The sequence below is a fragment of the Piliocolobus tephrosceles genome, chromosome 2 (genome assembly GCF_002776525.5).
Source record: "Piliocolobus tephrosceles isolate RC106 chromosome 2, ASM277652v3, whole genome shotgun sequence".
NCBI lineage: Eukaryota > Metazoa > Chordata > Mammalia > Primates > Cercopithecidae > Piliocolobus > Piliocolobus tephrosceles.
This window is the reverse complement of record NC_045435.1, coordinates 155,825,872-155,849,175: the sequence shown is the minus strand read 5'-3', so window position 1 is coordinate 155,849,175 and position 23,304 is coordinate 155,825,872. Positions and strand designations below refer to the sequence as shown.

At 48.5% G+C, this 23,304-nt stretch overlaps 2 protein-coding genes across 4 annotated transcripts in view; both read right to left on the bottom strand.

Annotated features, from left to right (window-relative positions):
• BFSP2 (beaded filament structural protein 2) overlaps positions 1 to 640 on the bottom strand; it is a 67,110-nt gene extending 66,470 nt beyond the window's left edge. The window contains exon 1 of the mRNA XM_023207440.2: positions 83 to 640. Coding sequence (XP_023063208.1) covers positions 83 to 571 — 489 coding nt within the window. The 5' untranslated portion in view covers positions 572 to 640. The remainder of the gene's footprint in view (positions 1 to 82) is intronic.
• Positions 641 to 2,849: 2,209 nt separating this feature from the next.
• Positions 2,850 to 23,304, bottom strand: part of TMEM108 (transmembrane protein 108) — a 329,329-nt gene continuing 308,874 nt past the window's right edge. The window contains exons 4-6 of one of the 3 annotated variants that reach the window (XM_023207438.1): positions 15,674 to 17,083; positions 9,739 to 9,893; positions 2,850 to 4,761 (exon numbers count right to left, since the gene is read on the bottom strand). In XM_023207438.1, coding sequence (XP_023063206.1) covers positions 4,639 to 4,761; positions 9,739 to 9,893; positions 15,674 to 17,083 — 1,688 coding nt within the window. In that variant the 3' untranslated portion in view covers positions 2,850 to 4,638. The remainder of the gene's footprint in view (positions 4,762 to 9,738; positions 9,894 to 15,673; positions 17,084 to 23,304) is intronic. The other 2 variants (XM_023207437.2, XM_023207439.1) reach the window with 2 other exon arrangements.

Genomic DNA, 23,304 nt, shown 5'->3' with positions numbered 1-23,304 from the left:
AGCCTACTCACAGCCTTATTCCCTGCCCTCAGCAGCCCCTCCCAGCCCTCTGCAAAGCCCTTGGCACAGTCTGGACACTTACCTGCTGGCAGCTGCTGGCCCAGGAAGCCCGTAGGGCACCCCAATTTCCCGAGCGCGTGGCCTTGCTCTCCAGGTGCATCCGCAGTTGTGTTTCCAGCTCCTGACTGACTTGTTCAAGGGCATGCACTTTGGCCATATATTCCACCAGGCAGCCCCCTAGGTCCTCAACAGCACCATGGTCCCTCTCCAAACCTGGAGCCGGCACTGTGGCCAGGCCTGAGCTCCGCAGGCCCTGAAGGAAGACACTGCTGATGCCGAGGGCCCGGCGGGTCACACGGGCACCCAGGCCACCTATGCACCCACTGGGTGCTGTTCCTACATAGACCCCGGGTGCTCGGACAAGGCCACTCATGGCATTGGTCCTGGAGGCTGGGGGGCTATCCAGGGAGGTTGATGACCGTGGCCCCCTGAAGGATGCCCTGCGCCTCTGGAGGGGCATGCTGGAGCTGGCACCGGGGGGCAAGTCCACTACTACTCGCCTCTCGCTCATCACCCCTTCTGCCTCTGTGGTGCCCAGTGGGTTTACAGAGTCCAGTGGCTTTTGGTTTACAGCCCCAGCATCCCTGTGGCCTGGTCACGGGCCTCTCTGGAATCTCCCCTATCCCCGGGGCTGCTTTGTCTGCTGTCTTCCATGAGTTTCCATCATTCACTGAGCTGAAAGAGAAGAGGGCACTGCCCAGGGCTGTGTGCAGAGAGGCACTCATGCATTCTTTGATGCAGGGTCATGTGCCCAACCTCCCAGATTATTCTGCTGGTGGTGGGGGAGGCTGGATCAGTGCAGGCTGTGGGGGTAGATCATTTGGGTTTGTACATTTTACTATCTAAGAGTGGGCAAGGCAGGCATCAGGCAACCCCATTTTACAGACAAGTAAACTGAGGCTCAAGGACCTCAGATCACAAGTGTGGTGATCACTTGCTCTGGACCTCAAATTACAAGCTAGGACTCAATCTAGCTATTTTGGGGCTTTCTACATCCCTATGTGTACTGGCACATGTGAATGTGAACACACGTCCACACAGGCAATGGAGGATGAAAAGTGTCAGGAGGCAGCTCCAGGGACCCAAGAGAAAAGACTTGCCTACGGTTTCCTCTCTCAGTCCTGGCAGCAGCTTCAGGTCCTTCCCTCGCCTCTCTCCTTTCCTCCTCATCTCTGTCCTCTGCTGTTCATCAGCTGCTTGCTGTTGGCCAGGATGTTTCCTCCCTCTGGACTTCACTGTTTGAACATTGGCCTGAGCCTCCAAGTCTCTGATGCGCCAGATAAGCACCTTGGGCAAATTCAGGTCCCACACATTGTGTTCCAGCCATTCCCTACACCTCTGCTTCTCCATCTGTTGGAAAACTGAGAAAAACAACAAAGACAGTGTTTTCTGGTAAGCTCCAAGGGTGCCCCAAGTTAGGATATGATGACACCCCTGGGTTTTAATTATTGACCTTGGCATCCACGAAACCATCAAGGGTCGCACCTCAATCCATTCTCTAGGGTCAGAAAGGTTCCTCCAGTTCCAGGAATGTACATAAGTTTTACCCTGGAGAAACCAGGTCACCAAACTCCAGAGCTGGATATTTTTCCAAATGCTGGAATGTAGGAATGTACCTCAGGTGAGAGAAGGAGAAGGGAGCCAACCTCTAGTGAATACCAGATCCAGCCTGGTGTGTGCATTAATCGTATAGTTTATTTCATGGAATTCTCAACTCAGCCTCAGGAGGAAGGAGGTCCAGGGTTGACAGGTACTGCCATATGGGCTGTGAACCTCACAGTTCCAAAAGTACCGTATCATATGTTCTACAGTTGGCCACTATCCTCTTACGTGAGGAGGACCCTGAGAACCGCAATGACTTGCCCAAGGTCCTGTGTCCAGAAAGTAGCAGAGCTGAGAGCAGACACCCTCTTCCAACCTCTGGGCCAGTGACTTACTTAGGAGCCTCCTTGTTGCCCATCACCCAGAGAGCAGGGTACCTACCCGAGGTCACACAGGTAAAGGTAAAAAACCTGGTCGCCTACTAGAAGACTCTGTGTGCACTTCCTTCCTGCTGACCAGGACACTCCCGACCCTTCCTTTCTTTATTGTCTTCCACTTCGTCTATCTGAGATGGCCTGGAAGGTATTTTATAAATATCAGTGTTGGCTATTTGAGGAACAGATGAAAGAACCAATCAGATTAAGTACAGGACAGTAGTGTCCTTGTTTATTCAGACGTAGCATTAATGCTGTGAACACCACCCCTGATGCACCCAGAAGGGGCAAGCGAGCCTGTGTTACAGTAACAGCCTCCTATACAGGTGACACTGACTTGGTTCTGAGGATCTGCATTATTGTGAATTCCAAGATGTATTGTCCAAGGCTGAATGACAAGTTCAAGCTACTGATTAAGGTGTGCACAAATGCGTCATGTTTAGGTCTTGTTATTCTCTACAGAATGGTAACACTCAATGGCCAGGTTAACTTCACACTTCTCTGGACCAAAGATATTTATATATAAATCCACTCAGCCCTGGAGGCGGGGAGAGTGACGGGGGGATGTACTTTGACACCCTGTCTCCAACGACCTGATGAAAGATGAGTCCACTTTGGAGAAACTGCAAACATGTTCAAAAAGATTTTATCAAATGATAAATTGCTAATCCGATTAGCTCATCACATACATAAAACTCACCTTACTGTTAAATCAGATGGAAAAATACAGATGGATATAAAGTGGTGTTGGTACTGCTCAAGGAAGGCTTAGAGCTTATCTTGAAAAGAATGCAAAATGTATTAGCAACGGAATCCTCTGGCTAATAAAATAAGTTTATTTATATATACATGGTAGCTGAAATCTGTGGATAAGGAAAAATAAATCATACATCCACATATGTATATATAACATATGTATCTTTGATTACATATATTATATATAACTTTTACTTTACAAACAGATTTTCCTCTGTATACTCACACACATTGGTATATTAAATGTAACAGTTAACAGAAATATTATGGTAAGGTTAAAAAGGTAAGACAACAACACGCTAGAAAATTAACTTAGAGAAACATTTAGTTGCTTCTTTGTGGGCTGAAGAGTCTTTGAAGAGAGACAACAACCGAACTCATGTGAAGTAGGTTCATACAACATTGAGAACACGATTTTGAAGGCCATCTTTTTTTCTTTTTTCTTTTTTTAAGGAAAACGCAGAAAGAAAAAAGTCATGATAGACCACAGCAACAACACAAACATATGACCCAACATTCAAGTTCAATTCCCAATCCAACTATAAGAGCATCTATATCCAAAATATACTATCAAACTATTTTTCTTTTAGAGAGAGGAAGTGTCAAAGCAGTAATCATCTCTCTCAGCCACAATCAGGAAAAAAGAGAGAAGCAGCCACCTCTGGAAGCCCCTTGGGCATCTCTGAGGGTCTGACCCTGTTGGCCGTGCTGGACACAGCACGGGGAGGCAGCCGGCCGGTTGGGAACAAGGGGAGCAGCGGAAGCTGAGAGCTGGATGGCAAGTCCACCGGCTGGTGCTGCGAGCAGGTTTGCAGTGCCAAGTAGGAGTATAATAATGTCGTCCCCCAAACGATTTGCTTGGATTTTTTTTTTTTTTTAAAGATTGCAGGAGGAAGGTTTCAAAAATTTTCACTCTACTACCTCAAAGCTTCTTAGATAAACGTATTCCTCAGGGGCACAATACCATGGCGTTTTGAGAAAACAAAGCTGAACCCCAATAAACACTTGATCCTTGAAGAAGGGCAAGCATTTTAAAGCTCCAGGGCCGGGATCTGCATCTAAATCCTCTCCAAGAGAAAGGCACGGGTGTTTAATGCAGATGTGGGTGTTGGAGGGGATACAGGAATGGCCATAAAGGGAACATTTTCCCACCAGGGAAAGGCAGTCCTGTTGTTAGCAGCAGAAGTAACGTTAGGGGGACACGGCCTTGGGATGCCTTGATGTCCTCCATGGATTCCTGAGGGCTCCAAGCTCCTGCCTGCCGTCCACAACTTGGATGGAAGTAAACACGACATCCAATGGTGCTGTCATAAGGCTCCAGGGCACTCATCCTCAGAGGTGATGGATGAGATGTTCCCTTTTCCTGCTCTGTGCATGAGTCTGCCGTCTTCCCCGCAGGCGGCCCAGTTCCCTTTACAGGTGTGCACATGAGAAGGGAGGAAATGGGGTCATATCAAATCAAGAGGAACCAGAGCTTTAAGAATCACCCAAAGAATCGTGCGCTTGACCACTGTAACATCAGCTTCTACGGGAGGTCAGTCTCTCACCTCACCTGATCAGGGTTCCTGGGATCCCCAGGTGCTCAAGAATGGTTATTAAGAGAAGCAATCGATGCAACTGCTTTGCTTAGAAATACCTTTATTTTATAAAGCCACAGATCATTCTGTAAAGTTTTTTTTTTTTAAACCACACTTATAAAAAAGATGTTGACAATTCATAGGAAAAAAAGCTCAAAATGTTTCTCATTAAGTCAGGGTTACACAAAGGTTATATTTATAATATATATATTTGTATATTTATAATTTAGAGACGAAAAATAGGAATGGCAAAGCGATGCCTGCTGTAGTTAGATCTCAGATACTTGATCGTTTCCCACAAACAGTGTTTCTTGACAGAAGGGGTTAACAAGAACCATCCCAGTGTCTCTATAGTCGCCATTGGCTGGGGAGCGGGGCTCTGAGAGCTGGTCCTGGGAAGAGAGAGGGAGGAGATGGAGTGAGCTGGAGAAGGCTTAAGAGGTGGCCGTTCTTAAAGAAATGTACACATGGGAACATTTATTTCAGCGTTGATGGCTTGGTGCACATTTTCATCATCCCCACTGCTAATGCTGAGGTGCAGAGCCCTCTGTGCCATTCTTTTAATTAATTAATTTGCGTGTGTATGTGTGTATTTTAATTTTTGTGCTGCTCCTTCAGATTTTTATAGCAGCTTTCAAAAAATGTTTCCTGCTTCTGGAATCACCCCAGTCCCAGGCTGCCAGAGATGGTACTGCTTTCCTTGTCAAAGTCTGAGGGGGCTTGCCATGCATGACACACATATAGTGCATGGTTCACTGCACTATTGGCAAAACTTGGTCCACTTGGACCCCAGACTACTTCCTGCCTTTCTCATAGACTTCTGGGAAACTCCTCCATTTTTCCTTCCTGAGTGCCCCTAGATTCACTCACCTCTTTCCTGCTACCCACCTGTCAGGATCTAACAGACCTCTCGAGAGGCTTCAGGGGCCCGTTCCTTCCCCCTCTGAGTCCTTCCAGAGCCTAGTCAGAATTATTGCCCCATTTCTTATAGCACTAGCGATGCTGAGCTGAATGGATCTGCATCTCTGTGTGACTGCATAATAAGTGATGGATGAAAATTTCAGTCTGTATGTTCAGTTGCAGGAGCAGAAAAGCCTAGAAATAGGCAATCCACTGCCCAGAAGGTAATCTGTATGGCTTTGGCAGGGTTTTGGTTTCACTTACCAAGGAGAGCTAACATTTATGGGCTACTGAATGGCTGTACTTGGATTTGGGCCCTGGTACTGATTGAGAGAGAGAAAAAAGAAAGTCACAGCTTGTTCCAATTTAAAACAGCCAATGTCTCGGAACCTTCAAGCCATTTCAGGGCAAAGACTCAACTATAGGCCTAGGTATACTGGCTCATGCCAGATTTGCTTAGAAATATCTTCATTTTAAGTAGCCACAGTTAAATCTCTGAAGTTTATTTTTAAACAAAACATATGTAACAGATACTTTCTGAGGAGTACTTACTGCCCTATGAATCATAAGGTAAGAAAGGAAGAAATGCCATTGTTGATAAAATGTCTTTTCAGAAGACAATAATTTCCTTCAGTGTCTGGAATTAGTTCAACACCTATCTAAGGGTGGATAGGCGGCTAGCTATTTAAGGAAAATAGTGGAGCACCTCAAAGAGGAGACAAAAATCCTTTTCTTCCACTATGCTTTTGGGTTCAACTGTGGAGGCTGAGCTTTGGCTTGTCATTTTATAGCTTTCACAAAGCAAGTATTCACCAAAGGCAAAACCATGTGGGTATGTTTTGCTGCACAAAAAAGAGAGAGCTATTCAGGAAACAACCAAAGCAAAGGAGAAGAAAAAAGAGAGGGGGAGAGAAGGAGGGAGAAAAGAAGGAAGAAGAGAAAACAGGGAGAACGAGGAGGAAGAGGAGGGAAAATAAAAAAGAATGGAAGTTTCCAAGCACCTTTTGGTCATCACAATTTTGTCTGTACAGCCCTGGATCGGAGTTTTGCTGCTTGCATCAACACAGAAGTTGGGGAAGGGCAACTGAGGAACTTGCTTAGGCAAAGCATTTGGCAGTCTCCAAAGTTAGCAGCTAAAGGGCAGGCGGTGAGTACATGTCCCGAGGACACGGAACATGGTGGAATATGAACTGGGACCTTATGATTGCTCTAGAGGTGGTTGGCAGTGTGTGTGTACTTGGCTGGCTTCATCCTGGCCCTAGGCTGCCTGCATTTGCCCTCAAATAGTGTGAGCCCAGAGAATTGGAATAAGTTGTAATATTACTCTAAATAAAGCAGAATAAGAGGAACTGCTTGCTGGGAGGGAAACAGCAAAATCCAATCCACTCTGAAGCCAAGATGAGCTTTGTGCTGCAGGTCCTATGGCGCCCTCCTGGTCTGGAGACCATTACTGGCTGGGTGGCCCTTTCTGCCAGAGCCTCTGGCTTGTGTTGGACAGCGGCCCTCGTGCTCTGTGCCAAATGACTAACTGGGATGTTCGAAAAGCAAGGGCCTTTTCTATAGTGTGTTCACGAGTATTATCCTTTGGCTTTGGTTTTCATTTACCAATTTGCAAAGAGAATATGAGAAATTTAAAGTTCAGGGGTTCACAGCCCATACCTAAAGTAGGACCAGCCCCTTTGTCAAGTTACACATTTTTTTCCACTTACTATAACAGATCTCAGGAACACCTTTTCCATGCAAAATGTACACAGGCCACACTAAAGGCCAGTGCTACAATGAAGCTGGCCCCTCGTTTGTCCTCTGGTTAAAAATTTTTCTTGGGCATTTACTGTGTGTTAGGCTCTGACTGGGTGATGGGTAAATTGTGGTGAACAACATTTATAGTTCATTAGCTTGATAAACATTTACTAAGAACCTACTATGTGCCAGGCAGCGCTCTAGGTGCTGGGAATAGAGCAGTGAGCACAACAAACAATGCTCCTGCCTCAGGCAGCAGGACAGCAAGACCACAAACCAATCAACAGGGAGAGAATGATGCAATGTCAAGTGAGAAGTGCTCTGAAGGCAAATAAAGTAAGGAAGAGGAAACAGAATGAGGCTGGGGATTTAATTAATATAGAGTGGTCAGGGAGGGAGGGCCTCCCAGAGGAGGTGGCATTTGAACAAAGACCTGAAGGAATTCAGGGTTCAAGGTATCCAGGAGAAAAGCATTTCAGATAGGGTGCAACAGCAAAGCTCTAAGGTGGGGGCAGGTTTCCTGTGCAGGAGGAAGAGCAAAGAGGCCACTGAAGCTGGTCTGTGATCAATGGGAAGTGTGGTAGGGCTTCAGGTGGTGGGCAGGGGCCAACTTGTGAAGGGCATGGGAACAGGAGTCTGGATTTTATTCAAAATGTGGAGAAGAGCCACTTGAAAGTGGACGCCATGGCGGACACGGGATCCTGCCTTGAAAAGATCATCTGGCTCTTGTGTGGAAGGCAGACTGCAGAAGGCAAGATGGTAGTGTGGATCCTAGTTTAGAGGCCACTGCAGCACTCATGATGTGAGGGAGGAGAACGGCTTGGACCACGGGCAGAGGTGCAGGCAATGAGAAGTCCTGGTGCTTAGGGAGAACCAATGAAATTTTCTGACAGACTAGAAGTGCAATGTGCAGGAAGGAAAGGCAGCTGGCAGTACCATTTACGTAATGAGGAGCTGCAGGTGAGGTTTGGGTTTTGGGGTTGGGAGGGGGAAATCAAGGGTTCAATCTTGAGTATGTTGAGTTTGAGGTGCCTATTAGACATGTGCAGCAGCTAACTGGGTACGTGAGTCTGGGGCCAGGGGAGACATCAAGGTTACAGGTAGAAATTTGGACTTTATAGTGCAGAGATGGTATTTAAGTCATGGGACTAAGTAGAAACAGAAGAGAAGTGACTGGGTGCAGTGGCTCATACCTGTAATCCCAGCATGTTGGAAGGCTGAGGCAGGCAGATCACTTGAGGTGAGGAGTTTGAGACCAGCCTGACCAACATGGTGAAACCCTGTCTCTACTAAAAATACAAAAATTAGCCAGGTGTGGTCGCATGTGCTTGTAGTCCCAGCTACTTGGGAGGCTGAGGCAGGAGAATCACTTGAACCTGGAAGGCGGAGGTTGCAGTGAGCTGAGATCACATCACTGCACTCCAGCCTGGGCAAGAGAGTTGAGACTTCATCTCAAAAACAAAAGCAAAACAAAAAAACAACAAACAAACAAACAAACAAAAACAAAGAGAAGAGAAGTGGTGGCAGGACCGAGATGGGGTCCTATACAAGACTTTGAACTTTAACTTGAGAGAAATGGGAAGGTTTTAAGCATGTGAGCGATATGACCACAGTTATGTTTACAAAAGCTCACCCTGGCTGCTCTGGGGAATGGACCCACACGGGAAGGAGGGGTGGGGTTGTACCTCCACAAGAACTCTTCTCAGCTCTCACTGCCTTACTCAGACGTCTGTTATCTTTCTCCTGGCCATCTCAATTGCATCCTAGTTGAGCTACCTATTTTTAGCCTGTCTTTTTGTGTCATTCCATCCATTTACTCATCCATCAAGCCATTCTTTTCTTTCCTTATCCATTCACTGATCACATATAGAGTGCTTTCACCAGGCCATCGGCATAATCCTTCTAAAACTGGGTCACCCAAAGATCAAAACTTTCAGTGACTCTCTGTTGCCCCAAACTAGAGTCCCAATACCATAAAACTCCATCAAGGCTGTGTCTAATTGGTCCTTTATCCTTCTTTCCTGTTCTACTCTGGCCTCTACTCCACCCTCCGTGTGAGGATGGAAAGAGCATGGATTCTGCAGTTAAAGTTCTGGGTTCAAAACTCGACTCTCTCACTGACCAGCCAGGTGTCTTGGGCAAATACCCTGACACAGTGTATCCTTCTCTCCCTTCAGATCCAGCACGTATCCCCACCTTTCCTCAGGCTACCTCCTCTGCTGGAATGCCTGTTGAAATCCATTGATCCTTCCTAGCATCTCCACTGGGAAGGCTTTCCTCCTTGGGTTTCCTCAGCTCTTTGTCTATAACTTGTCTTGTTTCCCCTAATTGGCTTTGTTTTTGGGTGATGCTGGGGTTTGTCCCCCAGCCATATCTCAGAACCTGAGCCCCTTTGGGAGCAAGCTCTCATCTTCATAGTCCCCTGGGGGTGCTTGGCACAAAACAGGTCCTCACTGAGTATTTGTTCACTTGTTCCCAGAAACCAAAAGTCCCAGGAACAGTGCTTCCAAAATTTAATGTGCAGAAAGCACCTGGGGATTCTTGCTAAAACACTGATCCTGGCTCAGCAGGGCCAGGGTAGGGCCCACAACCTCTTGGGTGTTACTGATACTGCTGGTCCATGGGTCACACATACATTAAGGAGCAAGGCACTCAGAAATGAGCAGATGCCACGGCTCTCTTTGGGCCTGGTTTCCCCGCAGTGGGGCCAGCACTTTCAAGCTCATTACCTCAGAGGTTTCAAGGGACTGGATCTCCCTGGGCAGCTCCACAGCATGCCTGTTGAAGTAGTCCATGGTGATGGCGTTGTTCCAGTAGCTCAGGTTGTTCTCCGGGTTGGCAGTCTTCTTCTTCCTCTTCATGCAGCACACCGTCAGCAGGACAGCTGTGGAGAGAGTGCAAGTCAGAGAAGAGAGGGAGGCAGCAAGGATGGTGCCTGGGTTGCACCACCAAACTGATGAGAAGAGTTCCCAGCTGGAGGAAGTGTATGGTGTGAAAAGGGGCAGGGCATGGTGAACTGTACAAAGTGAGCCTGAATTCCACAGAAGACCCTGACAGCAGAAGTTCACAGAGCAAAATCACGGGGCAGAAGTCTTGAATGCTGATAAAATAGCTTTTCTGGCACTATCATCATCATCATCATCAAAAAAAAAAAAAAAAAACCTGTGCTAATAGTTATACAGGATTTACGGTTCCAAGCACATTAGAAATATTTATTAATTTAATCCTCCATTTAGCCCCATAAAGTCAGGACTATTAGGATCCCCATTTTACAGATAGGAAAACTGAAGCTCAGAGAGATAAAGTGATAGGCCCAAAAGCAAACCCAGACATCTGGACTCCAAAGTCTATGTTTTTTTTTTTTTAAGATGGAGTCTAGCTCTGTTGCCCAGGCTGGAGTGTAGTGGTACAATCTTCAGCTCACTGCAACCTCTGCTTCCTGGGATCAAGTGATTCTCCTGCCTCAGCCTCCCAAGAAGCTGGGATTATAGGTGCCTGCCACCATATCTGGCTAATTTTTGTATTTTCAGTAGAGACAGGGTTTTGCCATGTTGGTCAGCCTGGTCTTGAACTCCTGACCTCAGGTAATCCGCCTGCCTCAGCCTTCCAAAGTGCTGGGATTACAGGTGTCTGCCACCGCACCTGGCCAGTCTATGCTCTTAACCAGCTGATTCCTGCCTTAGACTGACGCAAAAGCCCACCTGCATAGATGGCCCGAGGTGGGCTCCATGCAGCTTGACTGAGCACAGTGTGACATGTGATCCTGTCTGTTCATCCTTGAGACTCCCAGGGCCCAGGAGGAAGAATTAGGTCTGGATTTTGTTGATTAACCAGGTGTGAATTGAGTGGCTTGTGAGCAGGGAAGGCTTCTGAGGTCAGAGAGGTGGGATGGCCTGTCCAGATTCATTTACAGGTGTTTCCCCCAATAATTCTCTTATAAGCCTACTCCCATCTTGGTGCCTGCATCTCGAAGGAACTAACACAGTAGACAGGAGTCCCATTTTGCAGACAAGAAGACACTGGATCAATGATTAAGTCATTTGTGTAAGTCCTACAGCAAACCAATGTTAAGAGCTGGGGTTGTGTGCAGGTAAGTTTGATTCCACAAGGCGAGTCTTACAAGCACACCAGGCTTCCTCTCTAATGATCCATGCAGGCTTAACTGTGAGGACAGGGAGTGATGATACATTTCAGTTTGGCCCCTTTGTTTTGTAGATGAGAAACCTGAGACCAGTGAGGGAAAGGATTTGCCCACGGGTGCCAGTGGGAGGGGTGCACCTGGGCTGTGCACAGCCATTTCCCTCCTTTGGACGCTGAGGGAGGAGGTCACAGGGAGGCCTCAGGGTATGGAGGGAGGCCAGGTTGGGGGGCTTAGTGTCTGACCCACCAGCCTGGCAGGCGGGAATGTGCCTGTAGAAGCCCATGGCCCTCTTGTGGAGAAGCCATGAAGTGAGGACTGAGTGCTGGCTGGAGGTGCTGGCTGGGATGCACAGGGAAGAGCTGTCAGAGTGTGGGCCTAACACTGGAACAGCTAGAGGACATCCCCTGGTCATCCCTGCTTTGCCTTGAGGCTCTCCCATCCCTGTTTGATCCGTAAGCTCCAAGGAGACACGTTTCCCAGCCATAATGCCTTCTGATCCCAATCTCTTCTACTCTTTTCAATGGCAAGAGTCATTCTCACCTGGGTTTTCTTATATAATAATGACAAACTAATTCAGGGCCTGTGAGTGAAAAGGCACACATATACATTCAGGTCTACTATTCACTGAGCAACCACTGGCACAGTGTTATGTGATCTCTTTGAATGCTGCACTAATGCTCCAGTGTCTGGAAGGAGGCCAGGCTGCTCTGGGGCCCAGGTGCAGAGGGTGCCCTCAAGTGTCTAGCGTCAGAGAGAGGGGCTACTCCACTTTGGCCAGGGTGAACTGGAGTTGGTGATGACAGACATCTGCAGCTAGTCTTTTTTTCTAATCTCACCCTCCAAACGGCCCCATCTTCCTGCAGAGAGGATGGGTGAAGACATTCTCAAAAACGGACACCACATGTGACAAATAGGCAAAGGACCCTGCCAGAGCCACAAAACTGACACGCTCATGAAAACTCAGGCACTGACAATAGTGAGCGCCGACCAATTCAGCGCCAGGCGTGGAGGCTTCTGGCAAGGGTGGTGGGCTCTGTGCGTCCTGATGGTGGCAGCAGAGACCAGCTCGGGAGCCGCCTGGCTCCTCTGCCCTAGCCCACTATGGCCTGAATCCAATCAAATTCACTTCTCAGCACTTCTGAAAATGTGTGTGGCTGAGAGTGTCTGGCAGGGCTCGGGAGAGAAAAGCATTTCTCAGCCCCAGGACACACGTATCCTTCCAGGCACTGGTTGCGGCTTGCAATCTGGGAGGGCAGATGAACTGACACCCTCCCTCCTTGGGCAGGCCTGGGATCTGCCTTGCTTAACCCCCACTTCTACCAGGAGCAGAGGATCACCCCTGCCCAGCACCCAGCCCATCTGAATTCTGACTCTGGTGGCTTCAGAGAAGCAGGGCAGGGGCCAGTGCTGGTATGAAAAGCCAGATGAGAGGAAGCTGATGCATGCACTTTGCTACTTCAGACTCAGAGTGCCTGAAATATCTGGCAAACTGGCGAAGGATGAAACCCTTCTTTGAGGTCTGTAGGGTAGCTTTAGGATAAATGAAGCCACTGACAAGGTCCAAAACAAGGGGCCCTTAGACCTGGAAGAGGTCTGCTTTCCTGATAACTAGAGTGGTGCTGGGCTATGAAAACAGCCCACATAGACGAGGATAGTTCCTGAAAGCACAGGGTTCTGAAGCTGGACAAATATTCTTCCACCTTAATGTCCATCTCATTGGAGCCTTCACAGGGTTCATGATGGTCCCATAGGAGTTGGGGCCATGACTGACGACATGGAGCTGATGTGGAGGCAGTCAGGGCCGAGGCAAGAGCCTCCTTGTGTATAGTGGAAATGCAAGGCAAACATCAAAGGGAGTGTGATGTGCGGTTCCCAATGGGCTACCAGAGTCCACTTTTATTAAAAGTTTGTGTCTTTCTTTAGAAAGTAATATGTTCCATCTCTAGCACCTGAAGGCTCCTTTCAGGGTGCCAGAAGAATCCTCAAGGGACAGTTCCAGGCTGTGTCCTTGCTCCTGTCTTGACTGACATTTTTATGCATGGTTTAGGCAGCCCATGGGCTTTCCAGCATTGCAGCAAGATCTGATTTAATTTCAAGCTTATACATAATAGAAGGGCTGGGGGAGAAGTAGGAGTCCTTTTAGAATTGCAAAATCCAGGTGGGTGTAGACTGTGGGGTTCAGGCTATCCAGCTCAAAGAGGGAGGCCCACATCTCAGATTCCCTAATGTTTGGCACAGTGTCTGGCACACAGTGGGCACACAGGAAATCCTGCATTGAATAAAACAGATTTTGTACTACCAGATCTAGTCTGACCCACTGTGTGGTCGGGACCTTGGGTCAATCACTTCCCCTGGTGACTCACTCCCTGCCTATAAGGTGTGGAGGATGGCTGGAGCCACTGTGGCACCTGTGTGTTTAGCAGTGTTTGCTTGTTCCTGCTTTGATTTCTCTGGCTGGTCTAAGAATGGAATGATAAAAAAAAATAACGGAATGCACTTTGTAAACGAGAGCATCCTAGACACATGTAGAGACTGGAAAATCAGAAAGCTGTTCATACTGTATTTACTTCTCAGATATAACCAACCATTATTAAGAATTCATTGGCTAATAGTGCTACATTTTCTCATAATCATTCTTCTGTTTTAGGGGTGGGCAACCACAGTTTTAAGAATAAATGTGTAAATGTGTGTTTCCAGGAGAGACAATAAAGCTGTTTTCGTTAAGAATGAAATATGCAACTTGCAAACACTTTTACTTTTCTTGAATTGGGTCCTTCAGCAGAAGCAGGTTGCCAGCCCTGACATGGAAAGTTTACTTTGCTCATCAACCTGAAGGAGACAGAAAGCTAGGAGAGGCAGCTCCTGAAAAGAATCTAGACTCCAGATATAAAAAGATCTTGCAACACAAGGCCAAGTGGAAATCATGGTTCACATTAAAGGCATAGACCTCCTGCACTAACCACCAGGGTGGGAGGAAAAGCTGGGAGACCTGGCTCAGCAGCCTTCCCTGAGGGAAGCCTTCGGGGCTTTGCTCCTCTTGAGATCTGGGCAAGCCTGGGTATGACCTGAAGCCAATACAACCTGTAGAGCTGATGCCGGTGCTGGCTGCCTGAGTGCTACTAAGGAGAGTCCACCGTCGGCTCCCTCTCCTGTAGCCAGACACAGGTGGAATGCTGTGCTTCCTTTTGGGAGACAAAGCAGAAGCCACCCCAGAGGGGGCGGATGGGACACAGGCCCAGGCGATGCAGCCTACAAAGAAGACTTGCAGGGCCGGGGCTAAGCAGCTTGGATGAAGAGAAGCTGTCTCTCAGAGCTGTTTCAAACGCTTCAGGCGTTGCTAGACAAACTAGAGTTGTATGGCTTCAGATGGCATGGCTTAGGGCCATAGAGTGCGAACCTCAAGAAGGCAAACTTCAGGCCCCCAGGAGAGCTGGGCAACAACCTGGAGGGTCAGAGGAGAGTGGGCTGTCTGAGGAGCGGGGATACGAGGGTGGGGCAGTGTGGCCATGCCTGAAAGGGGTCAGGGAGTGGCAGATGGTAACCATTTGGGGTGGGGTGTGGCTGAGGAATCCTGCAAGGCTATCAGAGAAACTCTAAGAATCGAAGCTCAAGTACATGAGGGAAGACATAATGAAATCGCTAAAGTTCTGAGAGGTTGTATCAGATTCTTTATGGAGATAACAGAGAGAATACCTCCTGACTCCTCATTCACAGAGTGCCAGGCAGCAGCTAGGAGGAGCTGGTGGCCTTGGGAGGGCAAAAAATAAGGACAAGGTCCACACTGCAATCAGCTCACATCACCTACGAACAAATAAAGTGGGGTGGGGGTGGAGAGTTGCTAGAATTTACGTAACTCTCAAGCCTTAATTTAGCTGCAAGAACTAGGTTTTTGCCAAGGCTATAGAACTTCCCACCAGATGAAAGCTTTATCTCTTTTCTTTCTTGGGAGAAGAGAGACAGAAGGAGAGAAGAGGGGCGAGAGGAGAGAAAACACAAGAAAGAGGATGGAAGATGAAGAGGAAGGTGAGGGGTTTGCTAGTTGGAGGCTGTCAATTTTGAAGCATCAGCATTGACCAATGGTGTCTTGGTGCCAGGTTGCTAGAGGCATTGGCAGGCTACCTTGAGGCAGAGTGGTGTCATGACAAGGGCACTGGGCTGGAAGACAGCTGCTATAAGCTCTCAGCCCAGCCCTGCCTCTCACTAATTCTGGGATCCTGGGTGAGTCATGTCACTGCTAGCTTGGCATTTTTTTCTGCAGAATGCAGGGTTGGATTAGACTGCCTGTAAGGTCCTCCGCCAGCTCCTGGGAGTTGTGGCTTTATGATCAGCGGGCATTCAAGCCATGGCCTGGCAGAGCTGAGGACTAGGGTCAAGGATAACCTGCCCTGCTCTCTAGTTTCCTGAGATTCTGGGAAGTTTTGTAGCCCACTTGGCAAGGATGCCAGATCAGGGACAAAGGAATGCTGGGGATGAGCCAGTGATGTGGTAGAGGGAGAGGGTGGGTGGGAGAGGGCGGCACTTACAGCAGGAGGAGATGGGCACGCTGATGGCCAGGATCACCCAGGCAATATCCATCTTGCTCAGGCAGATGGTGGCTCTGTGCTGGGGTTTGTCCCCCTCGGCCACATGGGAGATGTTCCCTGCTGTCCCAGGCTTCCAGGTCCCGGCGGGGACCAGGCGGTTGAGGAAGTTGCCTGTGGCTGTGGATACCACTGTGGAGAGAGGACTGGGCACCCTGTCGGTCATGGTGAGGGTGGCCGCAGTCTCCTCCCTGGCTCCAGAAATAGTGCTTTCTGAGACCCTGGCGGGAGGGGTTGGAGCTTGTGGGGTTGTGGATGCTCCCTGAGGAATCCCCTGGGAAGGGGCTGAGACACTGGTATTGAAGGCAGCTGGGGTGGGCCCCGTGGCAGCCGTGAAGACCCCAGAGCTGGCAGACAGAGGTCTGTTGGTGCCAGGAGTGACAGTAAGCCAAGAGTCACTATGGCTGGGGCCGTCCTGTGGGTCACCGCGGTGGGGGCGCTGAGAAGGCACTGGGGCAGGTTGTGGACTGACAAGGGCACCTGAGGCTGCTGTGGCATCTGGTGTCCCTCCTTGGCTGGTGAAGGAAGAACCACGCCCCTGGGCTGCTCTGCGAAGGCCTGGCTTGTCCTCTGCAGGCCCCAGGGAGGTGGTAGGGGGTGCCCACGAGGTATTGCTGGGCACTGTGGTCGCAGCCACTGTCTGGGGCTGTGGTGAAGAGGAGTTGCCCCAGAGCGGGGTCCTGGGGGTGAGGGTGGAGGGGTCTGGCTCCACAGACCCTGTGAAGTTGCCCTTGTATATCTGAAAGATTTTCCCCAGGGGCCGCTTCTGCCCCAGAGGTGTGGAACTTGGATTTCGTCCCCGCTGTCCTTCTTTACTCCTGGAGTGGCCACCAGGTGCAGGCAGGACAGGGCGTGATGAATTCCCAGCCCCTTTTCGGGAAGAGCCTGGGGGCCTGGGGGGCCTGCGTGTGGCAGTGCGGGGGGGCGCTGTGGTGGGGCGGCTGGTGGCCCCTGGAGGCTTTGTCAGCAGGATGGTGGGGGCAGCCTGCCCTCGAGAGCGGCCCTCTGGGTTGGAGGATGTGGTTGCCTTGGTTGCTGGAGCGGGCCCTGTGGACAGGGAGCTTTCAGAATGCGGGGCGGTTACTGTCGCAGCGATGGTGGAGCTGGTGTGCATAGGAGGGTGCCCCTCTGCACGGGGTGTCGGTGTTGCCATGGGAGCTGCAGCCTGTGAAGGGGGTCCATCAGGATTGGGGGTCAGCATCACCACAGAAGTACGTCTGGTAGAGCTGTGGGGTGCTGTCACCATGGTTCCCGGGGGAGTGCCTGAAGGGAGGACCTGAAGAGATTCCCTGGGAGATGGTTCCTGGACGGCAAATGCCAGCGCTTCGGTCAGTGCCAAAATCAGCAGGAAACCTTGAGAGGGAGACAGAGAGACGCGGTAAAATGCTTGGGGAGCAGCATATAGCCTGGGCCTTTCTTACCCGTGGCCTAGGACAGTGCTGGGAACTCAGGAAACATCAGGAGCATTCCCGAGCCCACACTAACGCCCCAACACTGACAGAACTGTCTGTGGAGCTGGGGCAGGTCTATTAGGCCCGCGCTGCCTGGCACCTGCTGGAAAGAGAGACCAGCACCAGGGGAAGCAGAGCAGCTACCCTGGCCAGGCTCCTCCTTTCCCACATGCCTTGGAAACGCCATCAGCCCTCCCGACAAGGGCAACTTTTCAGAACAGGCTGGGGCTGGAGGGGCAGAAGGCTTGTGGCCTCCACATCTGCCTCTTCCTCTGCAGCCAGGAGTGGTCAAGGCCAGCTTGCCTATGGGGAAGCCTGTGTGAACTCTGTGTGAGCCACCCCAAGCCAAATGAGGAAGGTCTGGGTGGCAGCATGCACCAAATCCTATGCCCTTTTCTGAATCTTCCATTTATAAACTATACAAAGGTACAAGCAAACAGACCTCTGTCCCTTCAGAACCATTCGCCAAACAATTATGGAGGCTCAACCCTCTCCCTGACCCTGGAGGACACAAAAACGAACAGGGTAGTCTCTGGCCCTGGATAAGCTCGCACATATCCACAAACAATCCTAAAATAAGACAAAGATGTCTCAGTGCCATAGAAGAGTGATAGGCAGAAGAGGACTGGGGTCTAGAGAAGGGCAACCAGACCTGGAGCCCATAAAAGCACTGAGCACAGCCTGGAACAGAAGGTGCCTTCTACAAATGCCAGCTGGTGTCATGGTGGTTATTAACTGCTTTTCCTATGGCATTCATGTGGCTGAACTCTGGAAAATTGTCATTGGTGATACCCAGCCTTTTTGAGTAGAAGGAGCCCTTTTGAACATTTAAAAAAAAAAAAAAAGGATTTTGTATGATAGTCAATGTGCATACTTGTAGTTTGAGAAAATGCACAAGGACAAAAACGTATACATTTAAAACATTTCTAGTTATGTGTGGATTTTATTACTCACAATAGCATGTGTCTATTTTTAAAAACGGTACCTCATGCAAGCATGAGATGTAGGAGCTGTTCCCTGACAACACATGGGTTGGGAAGAGCCTCTGTCTACGGCTGAGGAATGGCCAACAGTCCTCTGAGGCCTGATTCTGACCTGTTAGCATCTCCTGGTCCTGTTAGCACCTCCTTGTTCATGGATCCCCTCCTTTGTCACCCTCAGGCAGTTCCTTCAGCCCTGCTAGGCTCCCCTGACTATGGAGAGAGATCTCTGTCTGTGTCTAATTACTCTCTCAGAGCCTCTATCCCCTATCAGATTCCAGCAGGACAAATGGCCGAAGCAGAGGCCCCAGCTGTGATTCCCGGTGTCTAATGGAGAAGGCAGGGCCCTGGCGAGAAGCAGAGATGGGGAGGAGAGCTCCAGGCATGCCTTTGACACAAAGCCCAGGATCACTATTTGGTGTGTGGTGGAGCCTTGGTGTGGACCAGTGTCCTCCTCACCCTGCACTTCTAAATTGGTGGGGAGTGGAAGGCTGCAGGGGACTTTAGATTGCACTAAGGCTCTAGCACCCACCAACTCTAGGGCCAAAAATTTGCCCTAAACAATCTATTTTTTTCTAAACTTTCTTTCACAATCTAGACTAGTGGTCCCCAACCTTTTTGGCACCAGGGACAAATTGTCTTCCACTTGGTTTTGTGGAAGACAAGTTTTCCATGGACTGGAGTTGGTGGCGGGGGTGGGTATGGTTTTGGGATGAAACTCTTCCACCTCAGATCAGCAGGCATTCAATTCTCATAAGGAGCATGCAACCCAGATCCATCGCTTGCATGTGCAGTTCACAACAGGGTTTGTGCTCCTATGAGAATCTAATGGGGCCGCTGATGTGACAGGAGGCAGAGCTCTGGCGGTAATGCTCTGGCGGTGATGCTGGCTCACCGGCCTCTCACCTCCTGCGGTGCAGCCTGGTTCCTAATAGGCCACGGATTGGTACTGGTCTGTGGCCCAGTGGTTGGGGCCCCCTGATCTAGACCACACACCAAGAGTACATTCTGTGTATTCGAGTCAATCCTAAAACCTGTTTACTGAACACCTGCCCTGGCCCAGGCTTTCATGCTTTAATCCATATGACCACTCGGTGGGGCATGAAATTGAGGTTTGGGGAGAATAGGCCACATGTGAGAAGTCACACAGTAGCAGAAGTATGTGAAACAAGGGTTGTCTTTCAAGTGCATGCTTATCCTGGTCAACCACTATCAATGATGCAGAAGGAGGAAGAAGAGGACAGTATGTTGCATCCCAGAGGAACTAATGTGCTATTATGCTCTGATCTGCTCAGGGTTATTCTGGGGCCCCTATCCTGCCCACGGCTTACCACCAGAGCGACAATCTATTCCTAGGGCTAGTGGTGGTGACCTCCATGTTTGATGGACATTCCCTTTCAAGCCTCTGTTTAGCTCACAAGGGTTAAGTGTTGTTAAGGACTGACTTATGCACCCCCAAAATCCCTAACTCCCAGTACCTCAGAATGTGACTATATTTGGAGATGACACCTTCAAAGAGGTAATTAAAGTAAAATGAGGCCAATAGAGTGGGCCCTAATTCGATCTGACTGGTGTCCTTCTTAAGAGGAAATTAGGACACACAGACACCTGGAGCACGTGTGCACAGACGGATGACCATGTGAGAACATGGCAGCTAGAGGGCGCCATCTGCAAGCCAAGGAGAGAGGCCTCCCGGGACTCCAACCCTACTGGCACCTTGAGCTTGGACTTTCATCCTCCTCAACTGTGAGGAAATACATTTCTGTCTGTGGTATTGTCTTATGGAAGCCCTAGCAAACTAATATACATGCCTTATGTTAGAGATCCTCTGAAAAAGGAGAGACAGAGACAGGGCTTTTGTGCAGGAAGTTTATACTGGAAAATGATCTGTGGGGTCAGCTGTGGGGGTCTGAGATGAGTGAGACAGGGAAAACCAATCTGAGGGCAGGTTATGAGCTGGTCCAGGTGGGCACCTCAAACTCACTGAGCACATCAGTAGAGCTGACTAGGCTGCACCTCAAATTGTCTGCCTGAAAAGAACACTCACCCAGAGGCTCCCATATTCACTGATCAAGGGCTGTTCCTGGGGTGCTTATCGCTGCACTTCCTGACTGATGCCAGGTCTCCATTAGCTGGGTCAGAGAAACTCTGGGACATGGGCTGTCAGGTTCTGCCTGCACCCAGCTGGTGTTTGCTGCAACAGCTGGAGTTAAAATTAAGGGCCCAGGGAATCTCTGGGGCCAGGCACCAGATGTGTCAGATACAATAAAAGACCAGAGACCAAGGACACAGCAGTCTTTTGGAAGCAGCACTGGCTGACCCCAGGGACTGGCCAGGTGGGAGAGGAGCCACCATGGCCTCTAGGAGAACTTTTGCAGCACTCCAGAGGCAGAGAGAGGGGTTAATACAGACTGGTCTTTAAAATACTCAGGGGAAAATATTCCCCTGACTTTTCTGTTATTGGCACTCCAAGAACTAACATCCTCCTACCTGGGAAGCCTATGACTGGAATCCTTGGTGCTGTAAGATACACAGTCTAAGTAAATATGTTTGTCCTTGTTGTTGCTGCTGCCTATTTCCCCCACTCAGCTATCAGCATCCCCTGAAGTTGTTGCTCTCTCTAGAAGAACTGTAGAGTTACCTCTTAGCCCTTTCTTTGGACCATAGAGTACATCCTTGGCACAATGAATGGATACTGCCACCCTAGGTGCCAAAGGATTTTTACCTGGAGGATGATGTTTAGATGTTACAGTGAGAGGGGATCTGGTGTTTCATCTAATCCAATCCCCTCATTTCACAGAGTGGGCAACAGAAGGAGGGAAGTGACTTGCCCAAGAACACATTGCTGGTTGGGGACACAGCCTGGACCACAGCCATGATTTCAAAGCAACTTTTCATTTGTATAATAAAAATACCTACAATGTTGTGCTAGCCAAATACCACCTCCAACCTCTACTGTCACCTTCAATATGGAAATCAGATAAGCATTTACCTCTCTTCTTTGGCACAAAAGGTTAACAACTGAATGCTATGCATACTGTCACAATAAACATCTAAGGCCTTCAACCAGGGCTTCCCTAACACATGCACATTTTCATTCAAGGCCCTTTGTGCTGGACTACACACTCCCCCTCCCCACAATCTGGGGCTACTGCCTCTTTGCATATTATTTGCATGGATTTGCATAATGGACTCTAGAGGCTTTAATTCCAAATACGTAGTAGAGACTAAAGCTAAAACCTAGCTTGACATGCTTGAAATGTGGAACCGATTTTTAAAACGTGTCTGAATATAGACAAGTGTTGCAGGGTGGAATCTACATATTGATGGGTGTCCAGATATCGCAAGAAGGTCTCCTCCTACTGAAAATTCCAATGCATACATGAGCTCAGGACCCAAGGGAAGGAAAGGCCCTTCTCCTTCTGTTTATTTGGTTGGCTGCCTGCAGTCCATATTGGGCATGACATTTGCATCTGGCAAAGGCAACAAGGGAATTGGTGAAAAGAGAAATGGCTAATATGTACTATATACTGCTCAAAGGGCTAAGCCTGTACTGACATATTTAATTCTCACACAACCTGATGAAGCAGGTATTATTAGCTCCCTGTTGCAATTGAGGAAAAGAAGCACAGAGAGGTACAGGAACTTGCCCATAGCTGGGGAATGGCAAGCTGCAATTTGTTCCCAGGCAGCTTGGCTGCAGAGTCTACACTCTTCACTACTTTCATTTACTGTTCTATTCTACCCATCTCCCCAGGGTGCTCTGCCATTCAAAGGCAATGATTCACATCTTTGGAGAACTGATTTTCTATTGTTGGTCTCTTGACTTCTCTTCCGTCTTGTTTTTTTTCCCTATCTCTATTCCAGGGCTCTGTATGACACATTGGGTGTTCTTTTACCAACCCAGTAAATTAACTTCATTTTGCAAGTAACTGGGGGAGCTTATAGTAGTACAATAAAAGGACTGGAAGCCCCTGATTTAATTCTCTCCTCTTCCCCAATCCTAACATCTCATACACTCCATCGTTTGGTAGAATAAAAATGATATATATAAAAGCCACAAAATTATATATATGTGTGTGTATATATATATATAAAACAAAATTATATATACACACACACATATATACATACACATTTTTTCTTAAAATTGCTTATATACACACAAGGCATATTTGTTACACAGAAAATTCATAAAAATAGAATTTTTGTGTCTTTTTTTCATAATTTTAAGTTTCTTGTTTCTAAGTAGATCTTCCTTCCCCATTAAACTAGGTTTTCTACTGCAAGATATTTTGTGCATTGCTGTTTCAAACCCTTTTAACAGAGAATCACAGCAGTCTGAGAAGTCTTCTGAACCATCCTGGACGCTTGATGTCATTTTAAATTGTGTCTACAAGTTCTCTGACATTCTTCCCACCAAGAGGTAGAGTCTGTTTCCCCTCCCCTTGAACCTAGGTAGGCCTTTGTGACTGCCTTGATGAATACAATGAGGCAGAAGTGACACCCTACATCCCTTCTGAGGCCAGAGCCAAAATGCTCATGCAACTTTTACAGGTTTCTCTTGGGGGCTTTGGCCCCCTGTAAGAACTCCAGCTCCCTGGAGGTGGCCACATAAAGAGAGCTTGCAGAGAGCAACAGGAATGCCTGAGGAGCCCAAGCTGTCCCAGCCCCAGCCAGGCATGGGACATGAAAGTGAAGAGCTTGCAAGATGACCCTGGCCACTGCTGGACTGCAATCACCCAAGAGATCCCAAGTGAGAGCTGCCTAGCTGAGCCCAGTCAACCCTAAGATTTTTTAATAAAATAAATGATTGTGTTACTGCTTTAAGCCACTGTTTTGGTTTCTATTATCAATGGATAACTGGAACACTTGGAAATTTAGCTTCTGCAATTGATGCTTCAACAACAAAAGAAAAGAGCATCTAAGCACACCAAGTCTGACCATCAGGGAGTTTATTTTCTGCATGAGCAATAGCATACAACCTTGCCAGGAAATGGGCTTTTCTAATTTCAAGGTTATTGTTCTTTAATTGGAAGGGATGTTGGGACTTTGGTATCAGCCCCTCCACTTTACAGATGAGAAAGCTGAGGACCAACAAAGTGAAATGATTTACCCTTTACCCTGGCCACACAGCCACACA